The 22,428-nt window shown below is 35.6% G+C and overlaps 1 protein-coding gene and 1 long non-coding RNA gene across 2 annotated transcripts; one reads left to right on the top strand and one right to left on the bottom strand.

Moving 5' to 3' along the window:
* Window positions 1–5,230: 5,230 nt before the first annotated feature.
* Window positions 5,231–7,584, bottom strand: LOC146747515 (uncharacterized). The gene is made up of 2 exons (XR_014928860.1): window positions 7,322–7,584; window positions 5,231–5,478 (listed from the first exon to the last, which is right to left on the bottom strand). It is a non-coding gene; the product is annotated as an uncharacterized LOC146747515 (long non-coding RNA).
* A 7,020-nt stretch (window positions 7,585–14,604) lies between these two features.
* LOC100374221 (ubiquitin-conjugating enzyme E2 N) lies at window positions 14,605–21,833 on the top strand. Its single transcript, XM_002733091.4, has 5 exons — window positions 14,605–14,723; window positions 19,024–19,125; window positions 19,260–19,404; window positions 20,753–20,893; window positions 21,623–21,833. Exons 1-5 carry the CDS (start codon window positions 14,694–14,696, stop codon window positions 21,652–21,654), a joined length of 450 nt encoding a protein of 149 aa, XP_002733137.1. The 5' UTR covers window positions 14,605–14,693; the 3' UTR covers window positions 21,655–21,833.
* Window positions 21,834–22,428: the final 595 nt, after the last annotated feature.

The raw sequence follows: 22,428 nt of genomic DNA on the forward strand, positions 1-22,428 counted from the left end.
AAGCTTGCTGAATATCATTGAAATTTGAACACCTCTTGCATATTTCCCAAGATTTGTGCAAATTGAGACCATCAAATATCCAAAATACATCTATATGTTTACCCCAGACCATTCGTCCCGGTGTTATCGCTATCGCCACACGAGACTCCAGCTTGTCTCCTATACAATTTGACTGCGCACATCCAGTAAGTAGATGTAGCTGTGATTGGTGGAATACTAATGAGTTGAGTGTCAATCAAACGCCCACGCTATCTTTAGTAAACAAAATCACGTGACACGCGCCATTTTAGTTTTGGCAGGCGATTTCAAGGCAGCACGCTTAACCCTTTCGTTCACAGGTTGGGAGATATTAGAATGACTGACAATTTCACGCCACTGTTTTACATTATTGGCGGATTTTTCTGCGCTATCAATCTTTCTCTTACAAACTAGACATAGATGAGACGACAGAGTCGCTCCTTTCACAACGTCGCACTGGATCAAATTGGAAAGACGATTTCCATAAGTTATCCCTCCTGCTTTTCCTGGCTTGAATAAATTCACACACGACTTTAACTGTCCACAAACTCGAAGATTACACGAACACAGTCTACAATAGTCGTCCGCAACAATATGTATGTATTTCTTCGGTGTACTGATGCACGAATGCACCGTGACACGGTGTTTCTCGGGTGTCGCCATCGCTGAGAATGCCGCCGGCGCAATTTTTCACCCAACTCGCGATTCTGTTTTGCAACATTTTATCAATATTCCCTTTGACAAAATCGCCGACAAAAGCACCGCTTTGCTGATCTTTTGTTCTATAATTCTTAATGCAAACACCGACCCTAGTAGTAATTAGTAACGTCGCCTAGTACATATGAACGGTCGTCATTGCAAATCGAACATCCTTTTGAAATTTGGACGTCGGGCAGGCGATTTCAAGGCACCGCACTTAAATATTAGCAACATATTTTTCTGAGCGGTTGTTTATTCTCTTTCAAACGAGACATAAATGTGACGACATAGTCGATCCCTTATCCACCGCTAAGAATGCCGCAATGTTTCGTTCGTTTTGCAACATGCCACAAATCGTCGAAAAAAACACCACTTCGACGGAAGCTTGCGTAATAAGGGGGTTAAAACAAGAAAACAAATGCCATGTTTAATACATATCGACCTGTTTTACTTGCGAAAGATAACGGCACATGAACTCGTTTCGTGCGACTTCGGAACCCGAAGGAACACACCAACAACGTTGAATTTACCCGCTATCTTCCAAATATGGTATATTAATTTATTCAGTTGTTTATTTAGAGTGACGTCCGCGGTCGAATGCGATTGGCTATCGATGTCAGTGCAAAGGTCATATGAATATTAAAATTAAGTGGGCGGAAGGAAAATTGTATAGGAGACAAGCTGGAGTCTCGTGTGGCGATAGCGATAACACCGGGACGAATGGTCTGGGGTACTATATGTTTGATCTCTGAATATAAATTCAAGATCGGGAAATTGTCATAACATGACCTGGTGGGTGGGGCATCTAGGCCACTGATGTATGAATTTACAGCATGTTGATATATACTGCTGCAGACTCCATAGAATCATTTAACAACATCACGTAAAAAACAGATAATAGTTTCTTTTTGTTTCTGTTTAGCTAAAACTTGGTGTTTCTAAAAATGTCACTGACAGAAAATTGTAAATTCCACCTTAGAACATTTTCAACGTACATACTTCGAGCAATTCACTTCAAACTTTATACCTAGACATTACATCATGGCATACATATGCATATACAATAATTTTGTCATCCAACCAATGATGACTGACTGTTGACCTTTATAGTTCAGCATGTGTTGTTGGATTTTCTTCTAACTTGCCACATCACTTCATAAATTTAACACAAAATGGTCGATTAGTGGTGGCCATACAATTTTTTGTCTTGTCAATGATGCGCCAGTGAATTAGCTCAAATAGTTGTATCACGGCAAATTTGTGTGCGTTAGTGGCATGACATATATCTACCTGAGTGTTTAGTTGGATGGATTGTGGTTCACCCTTGGCGTGTGCAAGCATGATGTGAAAGTTGCCCTGTGATACAGCAAAGAACATTATTGACCAAGCTCATGATATGTGGGCAACATGAGGATCCTTTTGACAACTGTCTCATTGTCACAGAGAAAAGTCTGTCCTGTTGAAATGTACTTGCATGCAAAGCTTCGTCCGAATAATTATAACAGATCCCCCCCTTTGTGCACACTTGTCATTTATTAGAATGTCATAAGAAATGAAGCGTAACTATCTTGAACGATTCTAGCTAAACATAATGTCTATCACTCGTTTGTCTGATATTTTCGGTACGAGTAACAGATGAGCATAGAACCATGGTTGGTTATGTACAAGAAGATTGTGCACTTGTCTCTGAAGGCTGCAGCCTCTGACAGAATTACCAGTGCCTATACCATGCAGATTCCAAGTTAATGGTCTGTAATATACTTTCATTCTCACGGATGGCAGATAGAGGGAATTTGTCTGTGATCAACCCTCACTGATTCATGTGTATAGGTCAACATGTATTCAGTTTTCTGGTGTAAAAGATTAAGGCTTCATCTCAATTTGTGTGTCAGTAGTAATAAGCTTTTAAATGGCTTTGTTCCTGTAGTGGATACCTAAGAGCAGAACATTATGTCAAAGGAGCGTTTTGGGTGCTTGGTGGCACCCCAGTCCAGTATAATGCTGATGGAGTGATGGCATAATCGACTGTTACAGAATCAAGACTTGTGGCTCTGTGAGGCGACACATACGCTGTTCCATATTGAGGGGAGCAAGGGTTATTTTCGTTCAACGTAATTGCAATATTTTTTGGTTCGTACAACTTAAATTGCAAAAGTAAATTCCGTAATTCTGTAATCACAGGCTAGATGTTCAACGTGAATCAATCAAATATTTTTTTCGTACACTGTGAAAATGTGTCATTTTTCTCGGTGCGAACAAAAATTTACATCCAAATAAAAAAAGTCGTAATGAATAATCCAGAGAAATTACTTTTTCGAAACTATAAAACGACTAGATAACACAATTCACTGAAAAATTCAATTTTCACTGTAAACTGTAAAAACGTCTTTTTTTCTTGTAATATTTCCTGTGAACCTGTACCAGCTACCCCTGTTGCCCCCCCCCTCCATATTGGACAGTTGCCAGACCATTTCTGTAAATAAGCTCGAAGATGTCCTGCTCTATCAGGGTGCCAAACCTTCTCTAAAAATGGAACATTTGCTTGATCAGTTGGACAGAAATGAGAACACAATATCCATTATTACATGATTTGGCATACTTGCATTTGTAAGATTGCTCTTTCATTAACAGAATTTGACTTACCAGACTTACAACCAACTTTCTTTACCCATGATTGACACAGCTTTCGATTTATTTGTGCAGGAAGCCGGTGCCTTGGATCAGACAACTGATTAAACTGGGGCATTCATTTCACCGTCAAACAATCTTGGCACACTGAAGTTCACATGAGAAAGTAATCTAATGACAAATCCTCTTATTGGTTTTTGCACATAGCTGTACAAGTTCTCGCAGTATGATGGCATAGCTGTGTATAGTCAACACATAAAACACCATCATTAATTGACCTAAGTCCATATAAAAGTGACACCATGAGCTTCAAACCACCTTTGAACAGCACTTCAAAAGGGCATAATGCATTTGGTGCAATTTTCAAATGAAACAGCTGCTTGGAGTTCGTTAAATCAGATTTCAGCATTGAATACTGGTGGTGATGCAGGTTTTGGTTTGTTCAAAATATTTGCAGAATATTTTGTATCGATTCTTCCCCATTTGGCAGACTGCATGGATATTAATGTGCATGATGTGTCTTGTTGATCCTAGAGCACATCAGAGTCCCAAGTGTCTTTCTTGAGTATGCATTGTGTAGTAGCTGCAGTATCGAGCAGGAGAACAAACATAATAGTTAACCCAATGCACCATGGGAGTTACCACGATGCACTACAGGAGTTACCACAGTGAACCATGGGAGCACCACGATGCACTGTGGGAGTTACCACAGGATTCACCACAATACACCACAGGAGTCACCACAATGCACCATGGGAGCACCACGATGCACTGTGGGAGTTACCACAGGATTCACCACAATACACCACAGGAGTCACCACAATGCACCATGGGAGCACCACGATGCACTATTGGAGTTACCACAATACACCACAGGATTCACCACAATGCACCATGGGAGCACCCCGATGCACTATAGAAGTTACCACAATGCACCACAGAAGTCACCACAATGCACCATGAGAGTACCACGATGCACTATGGGAGTTACCACAATACACCACAGGAGCTAGCCCTTACGAAAATGTTCTATAGAAAGTCTATAAAACTTTTGATAGACTTTCTATAGATTTCTATCAACATTTTTCTATTGATTTTTATAGAAGTTTTTCGAAGAATTTCTATAGAAAGTTTATAAAAGTTTTATAGCATTTTCGCCTGTTGTTCTATAAAATTTTTTTAGAAAATTCTATAAAACTCCTATAGACATTCTATAAAACTTCTATAAAACTCCTATAGACACCCTACCCTATAAAACTCCTATAGACATCCTATAAAACTCCTATAGACATCCTATAAACATTCTATAAAACTTCTATAGACATTCTATAAAAACTTCTATAGACATTCTATAAAAACTTCTATAGACATCCTATAAAACTTCTATAGGCATTCTATAAAACTTATATAGGCATTCTATAAAACTCCTATACACATTTTATAAAACTTGTATAGACATCCTATAAAACTCCTATAGACATCCTATAAAACTTCTATAAAACTCCTATAGACATCCTATAAAACTCCTATAGACATCCTATAAACATTCTATAAAACTCCTATACACATTCTATAAAACTCCTATACACATTCTATAAAACTTCTATAGACATCCTATAAAACTCCTATAGACATCCTATAAACATTCTATAAAACTCCTATAAACATTCTATAAAACTTCTATAGACATTCTATAAAACTCCTATAGACATTCTATAAAACTTCTATAGACATCCTATAAAACTCCTATAAACATTCTACAAAACTCCTATAGACATTCTATAAATCTCTATAGAAATTATATACAATGTCTATCAAAGTTAAATGCTGTAGCATTTACATGCATAATTCACATCCAATCTTGAAAAACATAACAAGCACAATATATGTTTTATGTCATATATTAAATAATTCCTCTGAAGTTTCATACAGACTCAAACAAAATTGCAATAAATAAATATTGTCAATAAATTACACTTATATCAATGTAGTTAAGTAGGTGTAAATGGTAGGAACTGCATAAATATAATAGTTTTTTGCTAGAAATTGCGATAATAGAATAAAAAGCTTTTCTTTCTTATGTTTACAACTGCATCATACTCTTTGGACTTGAAGAACTGTTGATACTACAGTCTGTAATGAAACAAAACAAAATAACTAAATTAATAAATGTACACATTGTTATAGCAGCATTCTACTTGCATATACAGTATGATGCTAAATACAACTGATGTCATTATGATGCAGTAGTGTTTTATCATTCTTGTGCTATGGAATATTTAGTTTTGTTTTCAAAATAGCAAACTTGATTAGGTTCAAGGTGAACACAACCTTAAATCCTATATACTAGTACCAGTACCAAATTATTTGGAATACAATTGTCATGACAGGGGTTGCAGATATCAAGAATATTGCAGTCGGTATTATATTTTAGACGTCTAATGAGAATAAAATTAAGACCTTCAACTGGTTCTAAAATACTTTAAAGCATGTTATTTTAGCTAATTTAAATAAACCACAATTTCAAGAATTCGCTAATTTACCTAAATTCAAATTCATTAAAATGGCATGTACCCATTTCAAAGAAATACAAAAAAATACTCTGATTTTAATGTAATAATATGCACTGGTTTTAAATTTGGGTTAGTAAATATAAGTAAAAACAACTTAAATAAGAATGTACTACATGTACATTAGGAGCAAATGATCATGCCATTTCACAGGTGAAACTTAATTAATTAATTTAATGTAATAATATGCACTGGTTTTAATTTGGGTTAGTAAATGCATTTCACAGGTGAAACTTAATTGTTTTGTTGCAATTGTTGATTATTACTCAGTCGTAATCATAAAAGCATATAAAATATCAGTTTGTTGGTTTGTCATGAAGTACATGTACCGGTACAAGTAAAATTTATTTTCATTCTAGCAGCAAATGTTCATGATCGCTGCACACACAAACTCAATGTAAAATAAAACCCACCATGTTTATTTTATGCATCAGCTGACCTGAAATTGTACGCATTATTTGACCTGATAAGTCAAACTGGTTGTTAACCATTCCGAATGGTGAGGGTTAAACATATCCAGGAATTTTTGATAAATTGAAGATAAATTGAAAAAGTACTGCGGAATACTTTATTTTTGCTGGAAATAATTTTCACTGAAAAGGCTTTTTGGGTGTTTTGCTTGGAATTTATTTTCACTGATTTTTGATGAGTTTAATGTGAAATATAGGAAAAAAGTATATTCGCTAGATTTTATTTTCACGGAATCATCCCTTCAGCGAAAATAAAGTATTCTACAGTATTTAACACTTTTCAGCACGATATCAGCTAATTGTTAAACAGAGTTTACCTATTCATTTTCGTCATGATTTTGTATCCTTGAATGGGCTTCAATAACCATGAAGCAAATTTTTGTATGGGTGTTGTATCAGTCAAATTCTTTAGCATTAATTCAATAATGATTGTGCGTATGCATTTATTTTTTAAATTAAATTTTTATTGTTTTTTCATGAAAGTTGAATTTCTTTTTAATTTTGGTTTTACTTACACAAAATCTAAAGAAGTTGTACACACATTTTTAACTTACATCCGAGATGCAAAAACAATTAATTCTAGATCTAAAGAAAATGTTATCCATGTATAAGCTCATATTCATTAGAAATAAACTTCAGAAGTTTCAAATTACACAATGTGACACTCTATTCATAAATCATCATTTTTGAAAATCAAATTAAGAATACAGAGTTGTCAAGGACCAGACTCAGATACATGCTCAGTCATTGTAATGTTTACTTTACAATCCTCATTTGCATAATTTATGCATGGCGCCATATTTAAAACTAGTAAACAAAGGAACAAAATGAAAGAAAGAAAAAAATTATAATATGGTGTGTCATCTTCATTTATATTGTTCTCAAATGAAACTTGAATTTACATGGCAGGAAAACAATTACATTTGAACCACTTACCGATCTACAGGCTCCATAATGCTCAGACATCATTATCTCCTTTGTCTTGAATCTTTGTCAAACTTGTCTAGCTGGGGAGATCCCAGAAAACTGTCTGGATTATGATCGCAACTCCTTCCAGACACCAAATAAATGTGCATTGATTTTGTATCCATGTGTACTCTGCCATTTCACTGAGTGCCTGCCCTCAGCATAAATGCAAGGTGCACACATGCTTCAAACATTTGAACTGAGAACAATCAACAGCAACTAAGCAACAGTCGGCCATTTTGAAAAGTGCATTGCATTATGGGAACCCCAGTATGGTCAGGAATGAAAATTGAGGGCGCTTCAGTAGTGGGGGGTGGTGGGTAGATTGACAGATTGTAGGAATGAAAACAAATTTTAAAACGCATGATCTGACAACCTCAGTTGAGCACTTCATATTAGTGGAAATTACAATAAATGCTGGCTCTGCTAATATTTTAGGGCTTATGACATACAGTTTTAGGTTTCATAGAAGTTTTATAAGAATCGTATAGTTTTTTTATAAAATATTTACCTAGAAACCAATATGAATGAAAGTTAATAATAAAACAAATTACATGTATGTCATGTCCTGACCACCTCAGTTTAACACTACACATTAGTGGAAATTACAATAATTGCTGGCTTTGCATTTATTTTTGGGCTTTTGACAAACAATATTAGGTTTTATAGAAGTTTTATAAGAATCGTATAGTTTTTTTATAAAATATTTACCTAGAAAACAATATAAATGAAAATTAATAGTAAAACAATTACATGTATGTCATGTCCTGACCACCTCAGTTTAGCACTACTCATTAGTGGAAATTACAATAATTGCTGGCTTTGCATTTATTTTTGGGCTTTTGACAAACAATATTAGGTTTTATAGAAGTTTTATAAGAATTGTATAGTTTTTTCATAAAATATTTACCTAGAAAACAATATGAATGAAAATTAATAGTAAAACAATTACATGTATGTCATGTCCTGACCACCTCAGTTTAGCACTACTCATTAGTGGAAATTACAATAATTGCTGTCTTTGCATTTATTTTTGGGCTTTTGACAAACAATATAAGGTTTTATAGAAGTTTTATAAGAATCATATAGTTTTTTTTAATAAAATATTTACCTAGAAAACGATATGAATGAAAATTAATAGTAAAACAATTACATGTATGTCATGTCCTGACCACCTCAGTTTAGCACTACTCATTAGTGGAAATTACAATAATTGCTGGCTCATTCTATTAATTTTGGGCTTTTGACAAACAATATTAGGTTTCATAGAAGTTTTATAAGAATCATATAGTTTTTTTTTATAAAATATTTACCTAGAAAGCAATATGAATGAAAGTTAATAATAAAACAAATTACAAGTATGTCATGTCCTGACCATCTCAGTTTAGCACTACTCATTAGTGGAAATTACAATAATTGCTGGCTCTGCTTTTATTTTAGGGCTTTTGACAAACAATATTAGGTCTTATAGAAGTTTTATAAGAATCATATAGTTTTTTTTATAAAATATTTACCTAGAAAGCAATATGAATGAAAGTTAATAATAAAACAAATTACAAGTATGTCATGTCCTGACCATCTCAGTTTAACACTACACATTAGTGGAAATTACAATAATTGCAGGCTTTGCATTTATTTTAGGGCTTTTGACAAACAATATTAGGTCTTATAGAAGTTTTATAAGAATCGTATAGTTTTTTTTATAAAATATTTACCTAGAAAGCAATATGAATGAAAGTTAATAATAAAACAAATTACAAGTATGTCATGTCCTGACCATCTCAGTTTAACACTACACATTAGTGGAAATTACAATAATTGCTGGCTCTGCTTTTATTTTAGGGCTTATAACATACATTATTAGGTTTTATAGAAGTTTTAAAAGAATCATATAGATTTTTGATAGATATTTTTTTTATAAATTGTAGGAATGAAAAACATCTCTTATAACCATTTTTCCATTCCTGATTTGAGTTTACAAGCGAGAATGAGATGAATACAATTTAATAATGAAATCTCATTGTGTAAACAGAGTTGATCTGCTCTTCAGAAATTCTTTAGAAATTTTATACAGATTCTACTAATCAGAAATAAGACTTTAATAATACACTATATTGACTTAAACATGAAAAATTATATAAGAAATCTCCCCTCATTAGAATTAATGTACATACAATCAGTTTATAAAAGACCTATAAAGAATCTTTAAAATGTCTATAGAAATGCTATAAAGAAAATCTATACAAATTCTACAGAAAAGTCAAGTCTATTCAGATTCTATAAGATTTCTACAGAAGTCTATACAAGTCTATAGAAGTTTTATAGAACTTTTTCGTAAGGTCACCACAATACACCACAGGAGTCACCACAATACACCACAGGAGTCACCACAATGCACCATGAGAGTACCACGATGCACTATGGGAGTTACCACAATACACCACAGAAGTCACCACAATGCACCATGAGAGTACCACAATGCACTATGGGAGTTACCACAATACACCACAGGAGTCACCACAAAGCACCATGGGAGCACCACGATGCACTATGGGAGTTACCACAATACACCACAGGAGTCACCACAAAGCACCAGGGAGCACCACAATGCACTGTGGGAGTTACCACAATACACCACAGGAGTCACCACAATGCACCATGGGAGCACCACGACGCACTATAGAAGTTACCACAATACACCACAGAAGTCACCACAATGCACCATGGAAGCACCACGATGCACTGTGGGAGTTACCACAATACACCACAAGAGTTACCACAATGCACCATGAGAGTACCACGATGCACTGTGGGAGTTACCACAATACACCACAGGAGTCACCACAGTGCACCATGGGAGCACCACGATGCACTGAGGGAGTTACCACAATACACCACAGGAGTCACCACAATGCACCATGGGAGCACCACGATGCACTATGGAAGTCACCACAATACACCACAGAAGTCACCACAATGCACCATGAGAGTACCACGATGCACTATTGGAGTTACCACAATACACCACAGGATTCACCACAATGCACCATGGGAGCACCACGATGCACTGAGGGAGTTACCACAATACACCACAGGAGTCACCACAATGCACCATGGGAGTACCACGATGCACTATGGGAGTTACCACAATACACCACAGAAGTCACCACAATGCACCATGGGAGTACCACGATGCACTATGGGAGTTATCACAATACACCACAGGAGTCACCACAATGCACCATGAGAGTACCACGATGCACTATAGAAGTTGCCACAATACACCACAGAAGTCACTACAATGCACCACGAGAGTACCATGATGCACTATAAAAGTTACCACAATACACGACAGGAGTCACCACAATTCACCACGAGAGTACCACGATGCACTATAGAAGTTACCAAAATACACCACAGAAGTCACCACAATGCACCATGAGAGTACCACGATGCACTATGGGAGTTACCACAATACACCACAGAAGTCACCACAATGCACCATGGGAGCACCACGATGCACTATGGGAGTTACCACAATACACCACAGGAGTCACCACAGTGCACTATGGAAGCACCACGATGCACTATGGGAGTTACCACAATACACCACAGGAGTCACCACAATACACCACAGGAGTCACCACAACACACCACAGGAGTCACCACAACGCACCATGGGAGCACCACGATGCACTATAGAAGTTACCACAATACACCACAGGAGTCACCACAACGCACCATGGGAGCACCACGATGCACTATAAAAGTTACCACAATACACCACAGAAGTCATCACAATGCACCATGGGAGCACCACGATGCACTGTGGGAGTTATCACAATACACCACAGGAGTCACCACAATGCACCATGAGAATACCACGATGCACTATAGAAGTTGCCACAATACACCACAGGAGTCACCACAATGCACCACGAGACTACCACGATGCACTGTGGGAGTTACCACAATACACCACAGAAGTCACCACAATGCACCATGGGAGCACCACGATGCACTGTGGGAGTTACCACAATACACCACAGGAGTCACCACAATGCACCATGAGAGTACTACGATGCACTATAGAAGTTGCCACAATACACCACAGAAGTCACCACAATGCACCATGAGAGTACCATGATGCACTATAAAAGTTACCACAATACACGACAGGAGTCACCACAATGCACCACGAGAGTACCACGATGCACTATAGAAGTTACCACAATACACCACAGGAGTCACCACAATGCACCACAAGAGTACCACGATGCACTATAGAAGTTACCACAATACACCACAGAAGTCACCACAATGCACCATGAGAGTACTACGATGCACTATAGAAGTTGCCACAATACACCACAGGAGTCACCACAATGCACCACAAGAGTACCACGATGCACTATAGAAGTTACCACAATACACCACAGGAGTCACCACAATGCACCATGGGAGCACCACGATGCACTGTGGGAGTTACCACAATACACCACAGGAGTCACCACAGTGCACTATGGGAGCACCACGATGCACTGTGGGAGTTACCACAATACACCACAGGAGTCACCACATTGCACCATGGGAGCACCACGATGCACTGTGGGAGTTATCACAATACACCACAGGAGTCACCACAATACACCACAGGAGTCACCACAATACACCACAGGAGTCACCACATTGCACCATGGGAGCACCACGATGCACTGTGGGAGTTACCACAATACACCACAGAAGTCACCACAATACACCATGGGAGTTACCACAATACACCATGGGAGTTACCACAGTGCACTATGGGGGTTAGCACAATGCATATAGGGGCTTCATTTATTAAGGTGGTGGATGTTGACATGACTTGTGTACCGATAGTACTGGAGACATATTACAAATTAATTAGCCTTGCAAACAAGAAGCTTGCAACTAATATTTGTTTGCTATGAATAACATGAAAACAATGTGATCCCCATTATTGGAGTTTACTATACTTAATACAGAAAATACATTTGATTTTCACATCAATAGATAATTGCATAAATAATCAATATGCATGTTTTTTATTATTAAACTAGTCACATCTGTGGATTACCCCAAAGCATCCATGAACCGAATTTCAATATAATGTGATGATTACACAAATTGTGCAAATTGAAAACAATGCGTAATTATTATGCAAATTTAGCAATTATTATGCATAGATTTCAACTAAAAACTAATGAGGTCTGTGTATTGTTCCACGGCACATATTACCAAGTTTCATTATAATGTGATGGTTAATTCTTTTAAAAAATTGATGGAATGTCACAAAGTTAATTATTATGCAAAGTTGGTAATTATTATTCGATGTAAATAAACCCAAAATTAATTACATTGTTGCGTTGTATAAAGAGTATTTATGTACCAAGATTCATTGTAATAAGATAAGTACTTGAGATATTGATGGAAAAGATGAAAACCTAACAAAATATTATGCAAATAAGGTAATTAATATGCAAATATTTTAATGTAAAACTAACAATATCTGCTCAATGTCACAGACCATAAATGTACCAAGTTTAATTGAAATGTAATGATTAGTACTTGAGACATCAGTGGAAAAGCCGAAAATTGATTAATCGTTATACAAATAATTAATATGCAAGATCTGTTACCCAAAACTAATCAGGTCTGTGCACTGTTCCAGAACATCTATGTACCAAGTTTCATAAAAATCCAGTGGTTCTTTAAATAAAAATTAGCAAATTATCATGCAAATTAGGTAATTATTATCTATGGATTTAACTCAAAACCTAATCAAGTCTGCGCATTGTCCCAGAGCATCTATGCATCAAGTTTTATCAAAAACCAACGTATGGCTCTTGAAGTATCAGTGGAACAGACGAACACACACATACACGTCTTACCACCTTTGTGACATAGGATTAACTTTTAATACAGTTGAATTAACTTTTAATATAGTTGCGTTATGTTTGGATTAAAACGCGACTCCATATAGGGCATATAATTACAATAAAATTCAACATAGAATTGCGTTTTAATTCATGTTTAGTTAAATAGAGGTTGAAAATCCTGTGACTTCTTAACATAGACATTTTTTGCGAAGCTTAGGTTTAGTAACGGGGGAAGGTATAACTATAAACTTGTACTAACCCTAAGCTACGCAAACTTGATTTAAATTCGATTAAATATTAATGTTAATTATGAAAATAGTGAGTGTCGTGACTTGGTAGGTCTGTCGTCAGTTGGTGTATAGTTAAATGAAAGTCGTCATAACGTCACGGTTGCCAGCAAAAACGCACACACAGACACCCAAACTACCATTGTGTTCTTTGCACACGGGAGTCAAAAAATATTCACGCTAATGACTTGAACCAAAATTACCGTATTATCCCCTGACAGTCCGTGGGGTAATGAATTTGTTTCAGTTCGTCTGTCCGTCCGTCTGCCTGATCCTTTTTTTCTCAGAGATTCATGGGCTGTTTTTTGTCAAAACATGGTACAACTACTCAAATTCGACAAACTTGATGACAGTGATTATTTACCTACAGTGGTGACACATGATGTTTTTTTCTCATTAAAATTTTCTGTTTTGTCAATTTCTCAATGTGAAACTAGTAACTGACTAATTTAATTAAAATTTAGCCGCTTTCACTATTTTATTTTTTGAAGCAAGGCTTATTATTTTGTGATAAAATTGAAAAAAATCTCATATATAGATATTCATATAGAGAAATGTACCAAGTTGTTGTTATGATAAAATTACACATTGAAAAATGTATTAATAACTTCTTCCTTTTGCGGCGTACATTCTGGGAAATAATTCAACACACCGATAGGGGGCGCTTTTCCCCGGAATCAAGCAAATGATTAATATTGACGGACTATCACATGTCTTCGCAATACTAACATGCCAAATTGACATAAATCTGATAAATTGAGAAATGTGGGACCATTCTTTCCTAAAACAGCAATTAATGTATTTTAAGATGTTGAGTTAATTAGTATTTAAACAGTCCTTAACAAATTCCATGTTTCGTAACTTAAAATATATAACTGTTAATGAAATACATTCACTGTATGAAGTACATCATTATTGAACCTTTCTCTTGAGTCCATATCTAAAAAAGAATACGATTATGCAATACGCATTAGTATTCATCATGTTTAAAATAATAAGTTTATTAGCCACTGCCTTCTCGAAACTTTCCGGTTACCCACAATTCTCTAGTAATATTGGCGTGCGCATGCGTACATCGTTGTCGGCCATTTTCTAAAGATTCTTGGCTTTCGACGTCAACTTTGCACATCAAATTCGCTAAGAAAGTGACATACTATGGCGGGTTTGCCACGTAGGATCGTAAAAGTGAGTAGCGAATATAACATTTGCATGTGTTCTTTGCCGATTATTGTCCCTAGTGGGTGGCACTTCATCAAAAGTAAACGAGAGGTTGGGTGAACTTCCATGTTCGTCTAAAAAGCAGTCGCCGGTCTTCAAATCCGGATACCGTCTTGTACTGCGTTTTGTTGTATACGCATGTGTACATCGACTTAAGTAAAATTTTTGGAAATTTGTACGATATAAGTTCATCTTACTTACGGGTAATTTTGTTGCTACCCGTGGATCTTGTACAACGCTGCCTAGTATTGTGCATGACTCGTCATTTGTTCATGCCGGTGATGTCATATATTAGGAATACGAGAGAACCCGGCACCAAAACCAACCCGACACCAAAACGATCCCGGCACCAAAACGATCCCGGCACTTCAGTGAATGAACCTAATCTTACTGTATAAGTCCCTCAATGCAAAGTACGTTCAAAATCATCCACGAAATATGGTTTAAACATCTCGTGATTCATATACTTGTTGTTTCGTATTTGAATCAAGAACTATAATAAATACATTTACTAAGTATCGGTATACGTGCACAGAGGTTCCTCCATGGTAGTGCAACCGACAAACGTTCACGAAATCGACAATCTACATTTTCGTAAAATCGACAACCAAAAAAACAGGTACGAGTAGCCGGTTAAAAGTATGTGTATATCTGCAAATAAAATAAAAATGTTTGTTAAATCGACATAAATCCAACACAAATGCGTGTCCGTTCAAATTGGTGCCGGGTTCTCTCGTACATTGTGGTGCCGGGTTGGTTTTGGTGCCGGGATCTCTTGTTTTCTATATTAGAAGCCTACGTACTACGGTCCCAACGCAAGTCTCTGATGCATGCTTGCTTTCTTGATTTTTTGGGATTTTTTTTCCGAATCCCCAAATTGCATATGCCCCATATTTAATATATAAAATTCACGTATCTTTACTTTTTCATTTTTTGCATCAATGATTTAAGTATATGTAGACTTTCTCTTCAAACATATTAGCCATATTATACTTTAAGCACAGCTAACCTGTTTCCTTCATCTATATAAATATTTATAAATTTCAATCGAAGTTTGATGCAACTAGCCGATCAATGAGCACAGTGCACATCAACACCATTTGATAACATTACGTTACTCGATCGGCTAATAGAAACCTCTCGTTTTAGTTTGAATTGCAAAATTTATAAATATTTGTAAACAAGAAGGAAACAGGTTTGTTGTGCCGATTGTATATGGCCAATTAATACAAAGGATTTATGAGATGAAGCTTTGCATGTGGTGTGATAGAAGATGAAGATCTCCCAAAATTGAAAAAAAGTCGTGTAAATTGAGAAATCACAAACCACAGACACACATTTCTAGAAATGCTGCGAAGTATGTGAGTGAGTCTGTGAAAGAACTGGTTAATATTCATTTTGATGCTGTGATTGTGTCCTTGTATATTTGCAAAGCTTGTATCACATAGGGGTCTGTATTTTCACTTTGAAATGTGAAATGGTGGAATTAGAAATAAATATAACAAACAAATCAAATACATACAAATTTTACTGAAAACAAATATTGCTAGACACAAAACAAATTTACAGAAATACTAATGCGAGTGATAAAATGGTAAAAAATCATGTTAGAGTTTTTTTGTCGTGTTCGTGTGTCTTATTGATTATGACATCTCGTATTTCTGTTTCCAAAATACTTTCAGGTGAATGTCCAGGGGGGCCAGAATGAAAACTTTCATTGTCAATTAATTCTTACACCGATATGCATAATTTAATACAGTGACTGGTGGATATTGACTTTCTACTGTCACTTTGTTAAAGATGCAATGCAGATTTATACTGTTGTTGTTTTGATATTAATCTATATATTGATAGGCACCAAACCTCTCAGGGTCCTGGTGACCATGGGTCTGAAAAATTAATGCGACAAAAACCAAATACTGTAGTGAGCCCTTCAGCAAAAATAGCAAAAATAAAGTATTGTACAGTCTCTATAATTGCTCCAGACAAAAAGCGTGATATAAGTAAGGTGAACCCCTGACTCCTAGAATTCTGTAATCTGTATTAGAAGCTGCGGCTTTTATTAAAATGGTACAATGCAACAGAGGGGATGCGATTTCTATTAGAGCATTTACACAAATGAGAAATGGTGATTTTTGGGTTCTCAATTGCTCAAAAAGAATGGGTGTGACTTCTATTAGGGATGCGGCTTCTAATAACAGATTTTACGGTGCCGAAGAGCACCATCTCTGGTCACACAATGCAATTATGCGACAGAAACTAGGCTTGGTGCAAAATTTTCTGATTGAGGTAACTAAGATGTGCCTTCGAGTACATAATATTTCTGATTGAGGTAACTAAGATGTGCCTTCGAGTACACAATATTTCTGATTGAGGTAACTAAGATGTGCCTTCGAGTACACAATATTTCTGATTGAGGTAACTAAGATGTGCCTTCGAGTACACAATATTTCTGATTGAGGTAACTAAGATGTGCCTTCGAGTACACAATATTTCTGATTGAGGTAACTAAGATGTGCCTTCGAGTACACAATATTTCTGATTGAGGTAACTAAGATGTGCCTTCGAGTACACAATACTTCTGATTGAGGTAACTAAGATGTGCCTTCGAGTACACAATATTTCTGATTGAGGTAACTAAGATGTGCCTTCGAGTACACAATATTTCTGATTGAGGTAACTAAGATGTGCCTTCGAGTACACAATATTTCTGATTGAGGTAACTAAGATGTGCCTTCGAGTACACAATATTTCTGATTGAGGTAACTAAGATGTGCCTTCGAGTACACAATATTTCTGATTGAGGTAACTAAGATGTGCCTTCGAGTACACAATATTTCTGATTGAGGTAACTAAGATGTGCCTTCGAGTACACAATATTTCTGATTGAGGTAACTAAGATGTGCCTTCGAGTACACAATATTTCTGATTGAGGTAACTAAGATGTGCCTTCGAGTACACAATATTTCTGATTGAGGTAACTAAGATGTGCCTTCGAGTACACAATATTTCTGATTGAGGTAACTAAGATGTGCTTTCGAGTACACAATATTTCTGATTGAGGTAACTAAGATGTGCCTTTGAGTACACAATATTTCTGATTGAGGTAACTAAGATGTGCCTTCGAGTACACAATATTTCTGATTGAGGTAACTAAGATGTGCCTTCGAGTACACAATATTTCTGTGATGTTTGGGGGAATCTTACCTTTTGATTTGTAATGAACAGGGAGATCTATTTCGTGTAGTTTGACACTGAAAAGTCAAATTCTGATGATCGCAACAGCAGCGGTGAATAGCCCTTCCATCTCAATGCTGTCAACTGGCTATGTTACAGTGTGTAATTACTGTTATGATATAAATTAATGAGAAATCTTTATCGAAAACCAAAAAATGTTATTAACTAACCGTGTGAACTTAATAATATTTACCCGGTAGGTAAGTTAACAAAATAATATTTGCTGTCATTGGCACAAAATTCTGAAGCCAAAATGATAAACGAGTTACCTCCATGGGCATAAATATTTTACTAATCATTGCAAATATATTTGTATAAGCATTTAACGTTAAGAAGCAGTCTATTAAAAATTCAATTGCATATTGTATTTTTTTTTTCCTTTGAATTTTTTTTGCTGTTCTATTTTCTAACTTCATTTAGTTCACTTGATACATGAATATTAGTGACATCTGTATAAAATATAGGAAACATCTTGAGTTTCAATTAGATGGACGCTCTCAATTTCATCCGCAATAATAATTACATAGTTACATGGACATGATTATTAATTATGCAAATTAGATGCATTTTCTTGCAATTTAGTCTTGATGCCTAAAGGGCGGTGGTCGTTGAGCCGCATCCTGTTCGATATGGGACCCATAGTGATGTACACAACACATGAAAATGCATTATTTACATGAAATTTAAACGTGCTGCGCGATGTCCACGTCCTTTAGCATCAATTCTGGAGCGAACACTGGTACTGGCCTAAATATTTGAATTGTCTGTATGATGTTTAGTATGATATGCATTTTTACCAATAGAAGTCATGTCACAGGGCATGAGATATTTCACACATAATATCTATAGGGAATCTCAAGTTTGGCTTCCTTCTAATTCTGTTAAATGTTAAAAATAAATGTTGGTTTTCAGATTTTAATGAGATTTTCCTCAGTGAAAATTGATAAGACACTAAATTGTTGACTGGGAATGTCATTTATAATTATTTATTATCTAAATGTGTATATACTGTCTTATTGTTATTTTTAAGGAAACGCAACGTCTGATGCAAGAACCTGTGCCTGGAATTAGTGCTGTCCCTGATGAAAACAATGCACGATATTTCCATGTAGTTGTAGCAGGACCAGAAGAGGTAAATCACACTAAATGCACTTACAGTATTATTATAAATGCATGGAACACAAATCATGTGCTGTAATGTCAATTTTAAATTAAAAAGGATATTTGTGTTACTGTGTATTTCTGTTTTTTTTTTTTTTTTGGTAGTCTCCCTTTGAAGGTGGTACGTTTAAACTAGAGCTATTTCTCCCAGAAGAATATCCAATGTCAGCGCCTAAAGTAAGGTTTATGACCAAAATATATCATCCAAATATTGATAAATTGGGAAGGATTTGTCTAGATATATTAAAGGGTAAGTTGTTTCCACTGCATACTTCTTTAGGTCTTGTATAATTCAGGAAAATTATGTACATGCCAATGTATTATGAAGTTAGGAGAGATCCCAAAAAACTTGCTCAGTGTTTTTTTTCAGGTGAAAATTCAGGTGCAGCTAGTGAATTGAGCAGAAAGTCTACTTTTCACTGCTTCTAAATGAGTTTATGGTAAACAAGATCATAGAGGTCTCTAAAAAAAAATTTCCAAATTGGCTGAGCAAGTTTTTGAGCAAAGTGCAAATAAAGTGAAAATATGACTTTTTACACAATTATTATTATTATTATTATTTATTTCAGACAGAGTCCATATAAAGTAAATTACAGAACAAAAAGAGAAAATGAAATAGAGTTACTGTTTATAATAAAAAAAACAGACATTAGGTTTTTGCTACAAAATCAAAAAATCAAATTATTCCAGTACCACGCCAACTGTGAGTTCCAACGTATGTCACTACTATATATTACAGAGACAATGCCATCTGTAGATGTATAAACGCGTTCAGTAAATAAAGATACTAGCTTTCTATTAAGACAAGGGAATGTTTGTACTTTATTAACAACACACATTGTACTGACACTACAATCATGTGGATATCCAAAAAATTTCCTGAAAGCATTGTTATAGGAAACCCTCGTGGCATTAAGCGTAGACTTTCGAAAACAACACCATAATTGACAGCAATAAAAACTAGAACAATAAGTTTTGAAAAGCAATTGCTTAACCTCAGTGCTACAGTTCATAAATTTTCGCAACAAAAGATTAGCATGAACACAAAACAAACATCTCTGGTGATCAATGTCAATATTGTCTTTAAGATCGCAAGTAATTTTGTGACCGAGGTAGTTAAACAATTCAACAAATTCTAATTTATGACTACATAGATAAACCGGTGGTATATTACTCAGTTTATGACGACTTGGAAAATACATACACTTTGTTTTCTTAGTGTTATAAATAATATCATGATCGTTAGCATATAGCTCACATGTATGCATAAGTTTGCGCAAACCTTTGATAGAGGGCGCAATGAGGCACATGTCGTCTGCATAGCTTAAATTATTTACAGTTTTAGCACCAACCTGACAACCACATCCAAGCTTATTTAATTCACAGCCTAAGTCATCTACATATAAAGGTTGAACAGGGCCGTGGACGAACTCCGTTAGTGACCTCAAAGAAACGTGACAGGTTGTTTCCCCAATGCTTTTGTTTTCAGTGCTAGATATGTAATATTGATGTCACATTACTATAACACGTCTCATGCTGAAAGCCTGTTGTGTTAGCAAATGATTAATAAAGATGTTCTTTTTTCTATTTCTTGGTAGATAAATGGAGTCCAGCTTTACAAATACGTACAGTGTTACTTTCAATTCAAGCGCTATTGAGTGCGCCTAACCCGGATGATCCACTAGCCAATGATGTTGCGGAACAGTGGAAAGTTAACGAAGCCCAAGCAATTGAAACAGGTGAGTATGAAACCATCAACATTGTCTTGTGTAAAGCTACTGTAGAATACTTTATTTTTGCTTGGAATTTATTTTTCGCTATTTTCGCTGAAGGGATGATTCCGTGAAAATTAATCCAGCGAATATATTTCTTTTCCTATATTTCACATTAAACTGATTCAAAAATCAGTGAAAATAAATTCCACACAAAACGCCCAAAAAGCTTTTGCAGCGAAAATTAATTCCAGCGAAAATAAAGTATTCCACAGTATTCAGGAAATAAAATTGAGTTGTTCTTGCTACAAGCTGGGGAATACCTTTCATTCTCAGTTTCTCAAAGATGAATGTGTGAGACTTTGGATTGTTTTTACTTTGTTTCACACATTTTACGTTAAAATCCCCATGCATATTTAGTTTAGTTTATTACTATGTATAAACTTCAATACTGCGATCTCAAATATTAGACCAATATTAGCAATATTAGTTTCCAAGCTTCTTATTTTTTAGGCTAATCGTAAATTTTGAATTCATTTTAAATATGCCTCCAATACTTAGCACACAGGAGTTGTTTCTAAGCTTTCTTTTGATTGCTTACTATATCATGACGGGATATGTAATGTTTTTACCCAATCCGCAAAGACAGCAGAGATATTAAGACTGACTTGTCATTTGTTTACATTTGTTTACCAACAATGTACATCAATAGACACTGTTTTACTGAACTAATATGTTCTTCCTCTTCTCTTTCAGCGAGAGCATGGACAAGATTATATGCAAAGTAACTTTTCATTTTCTATAAACTGAGATTGCCCCACAGAATTCCAACCTTTTTAAGTACATTCATATAGAAACCAGCTAATAATTACTGTACTGCTGCAGATGTTGAAGTCACTTCTGCCACCATTGCTCAAGATGTGGCAAGTTGTACTCTCTCCCAATATGGAAGAATACTCGCTTGGTATTCCTTGGTCTCTTTGCAGTGATTTTACTGTATATTCTGTTAAAAAAGTGTTGGGCATATTCAAAGAAAAGGTATCATTGTGTGTTAATGGAAAGTGCATTCCCTTTGATCAAACTGAATGTTTTTGTTATTTTAGCTATAGTGGATCTATGATTATTGTAAATTTTCTAATTTAGGCGTCACTTTTAGAGCATTTCAATCTTTTCCTGACACCTGAATCAGAGTACAATTTGGGTTTTTTGTAGTCCCTGACAATAATTCAAGAATATGCATTGTGACCAGTGTGGATGAGTAAACTCAGATTTGACAACAACAATCAACATAAAAAATATTAAATACATCTTCAATGCTCAGTAGTATATCATTGAAAATTTTAAAAAAAATGCTGTTTTGGTCATCAGATTCAAAATCATATTCTGATTGGTTAATAACCAGCTTGACCTATCAGGTCAAAGGACATACCGGTAGTTTCAATTCAACTAGTGTATGAAAAAACTGTTCATGACATCTATTTTAAAAGGCCGTTCACTCCCACTTTTCGTCTAAAACTAGCGTGGTGATGCCTAAAGTAGAATACTTCTTGTAGTTGCTTTTC

Source organism: Saccoglossus kowalevskii, chromosome 3 (genome assembly GCF_978046115.1).
Source record: "Saccoglossus kowalevskii chromosome 3, keSacKowa6.1, whole genome shotgun sequence".
In the NCBI taxonomy this organism is placed as follows: Eukaryota; Metazoa; Hemichordata; class Enteropneusta; family Harrimaniidae; genus Saccoglossus; species Saccoglossus kowalevskii.

Bases quoted from the DNA above. Each gene is read 5' to 3' on its own strand.
- LOC100374221 (XM_002733091.4), top strand. From the start codon at position 14,694: ATGGCGGGTTTGCCACGTAGGATCGTAAAA. The intron at 19,405-20,752 runs GTAAGTTGTTTC...ATTTCTTGGTAG, and splicing joins TTGTCTAGATATATTAAAGG to ATAAATGGAGTCCAGCTTTA. The intron at 20,894-21,622 runs GTGAGTATGAAA...CTTCTCTTTCAG, and splicing joins AGCCCAAGCAATTGAAACAG to CGAGAGCATGGACAAGATTA.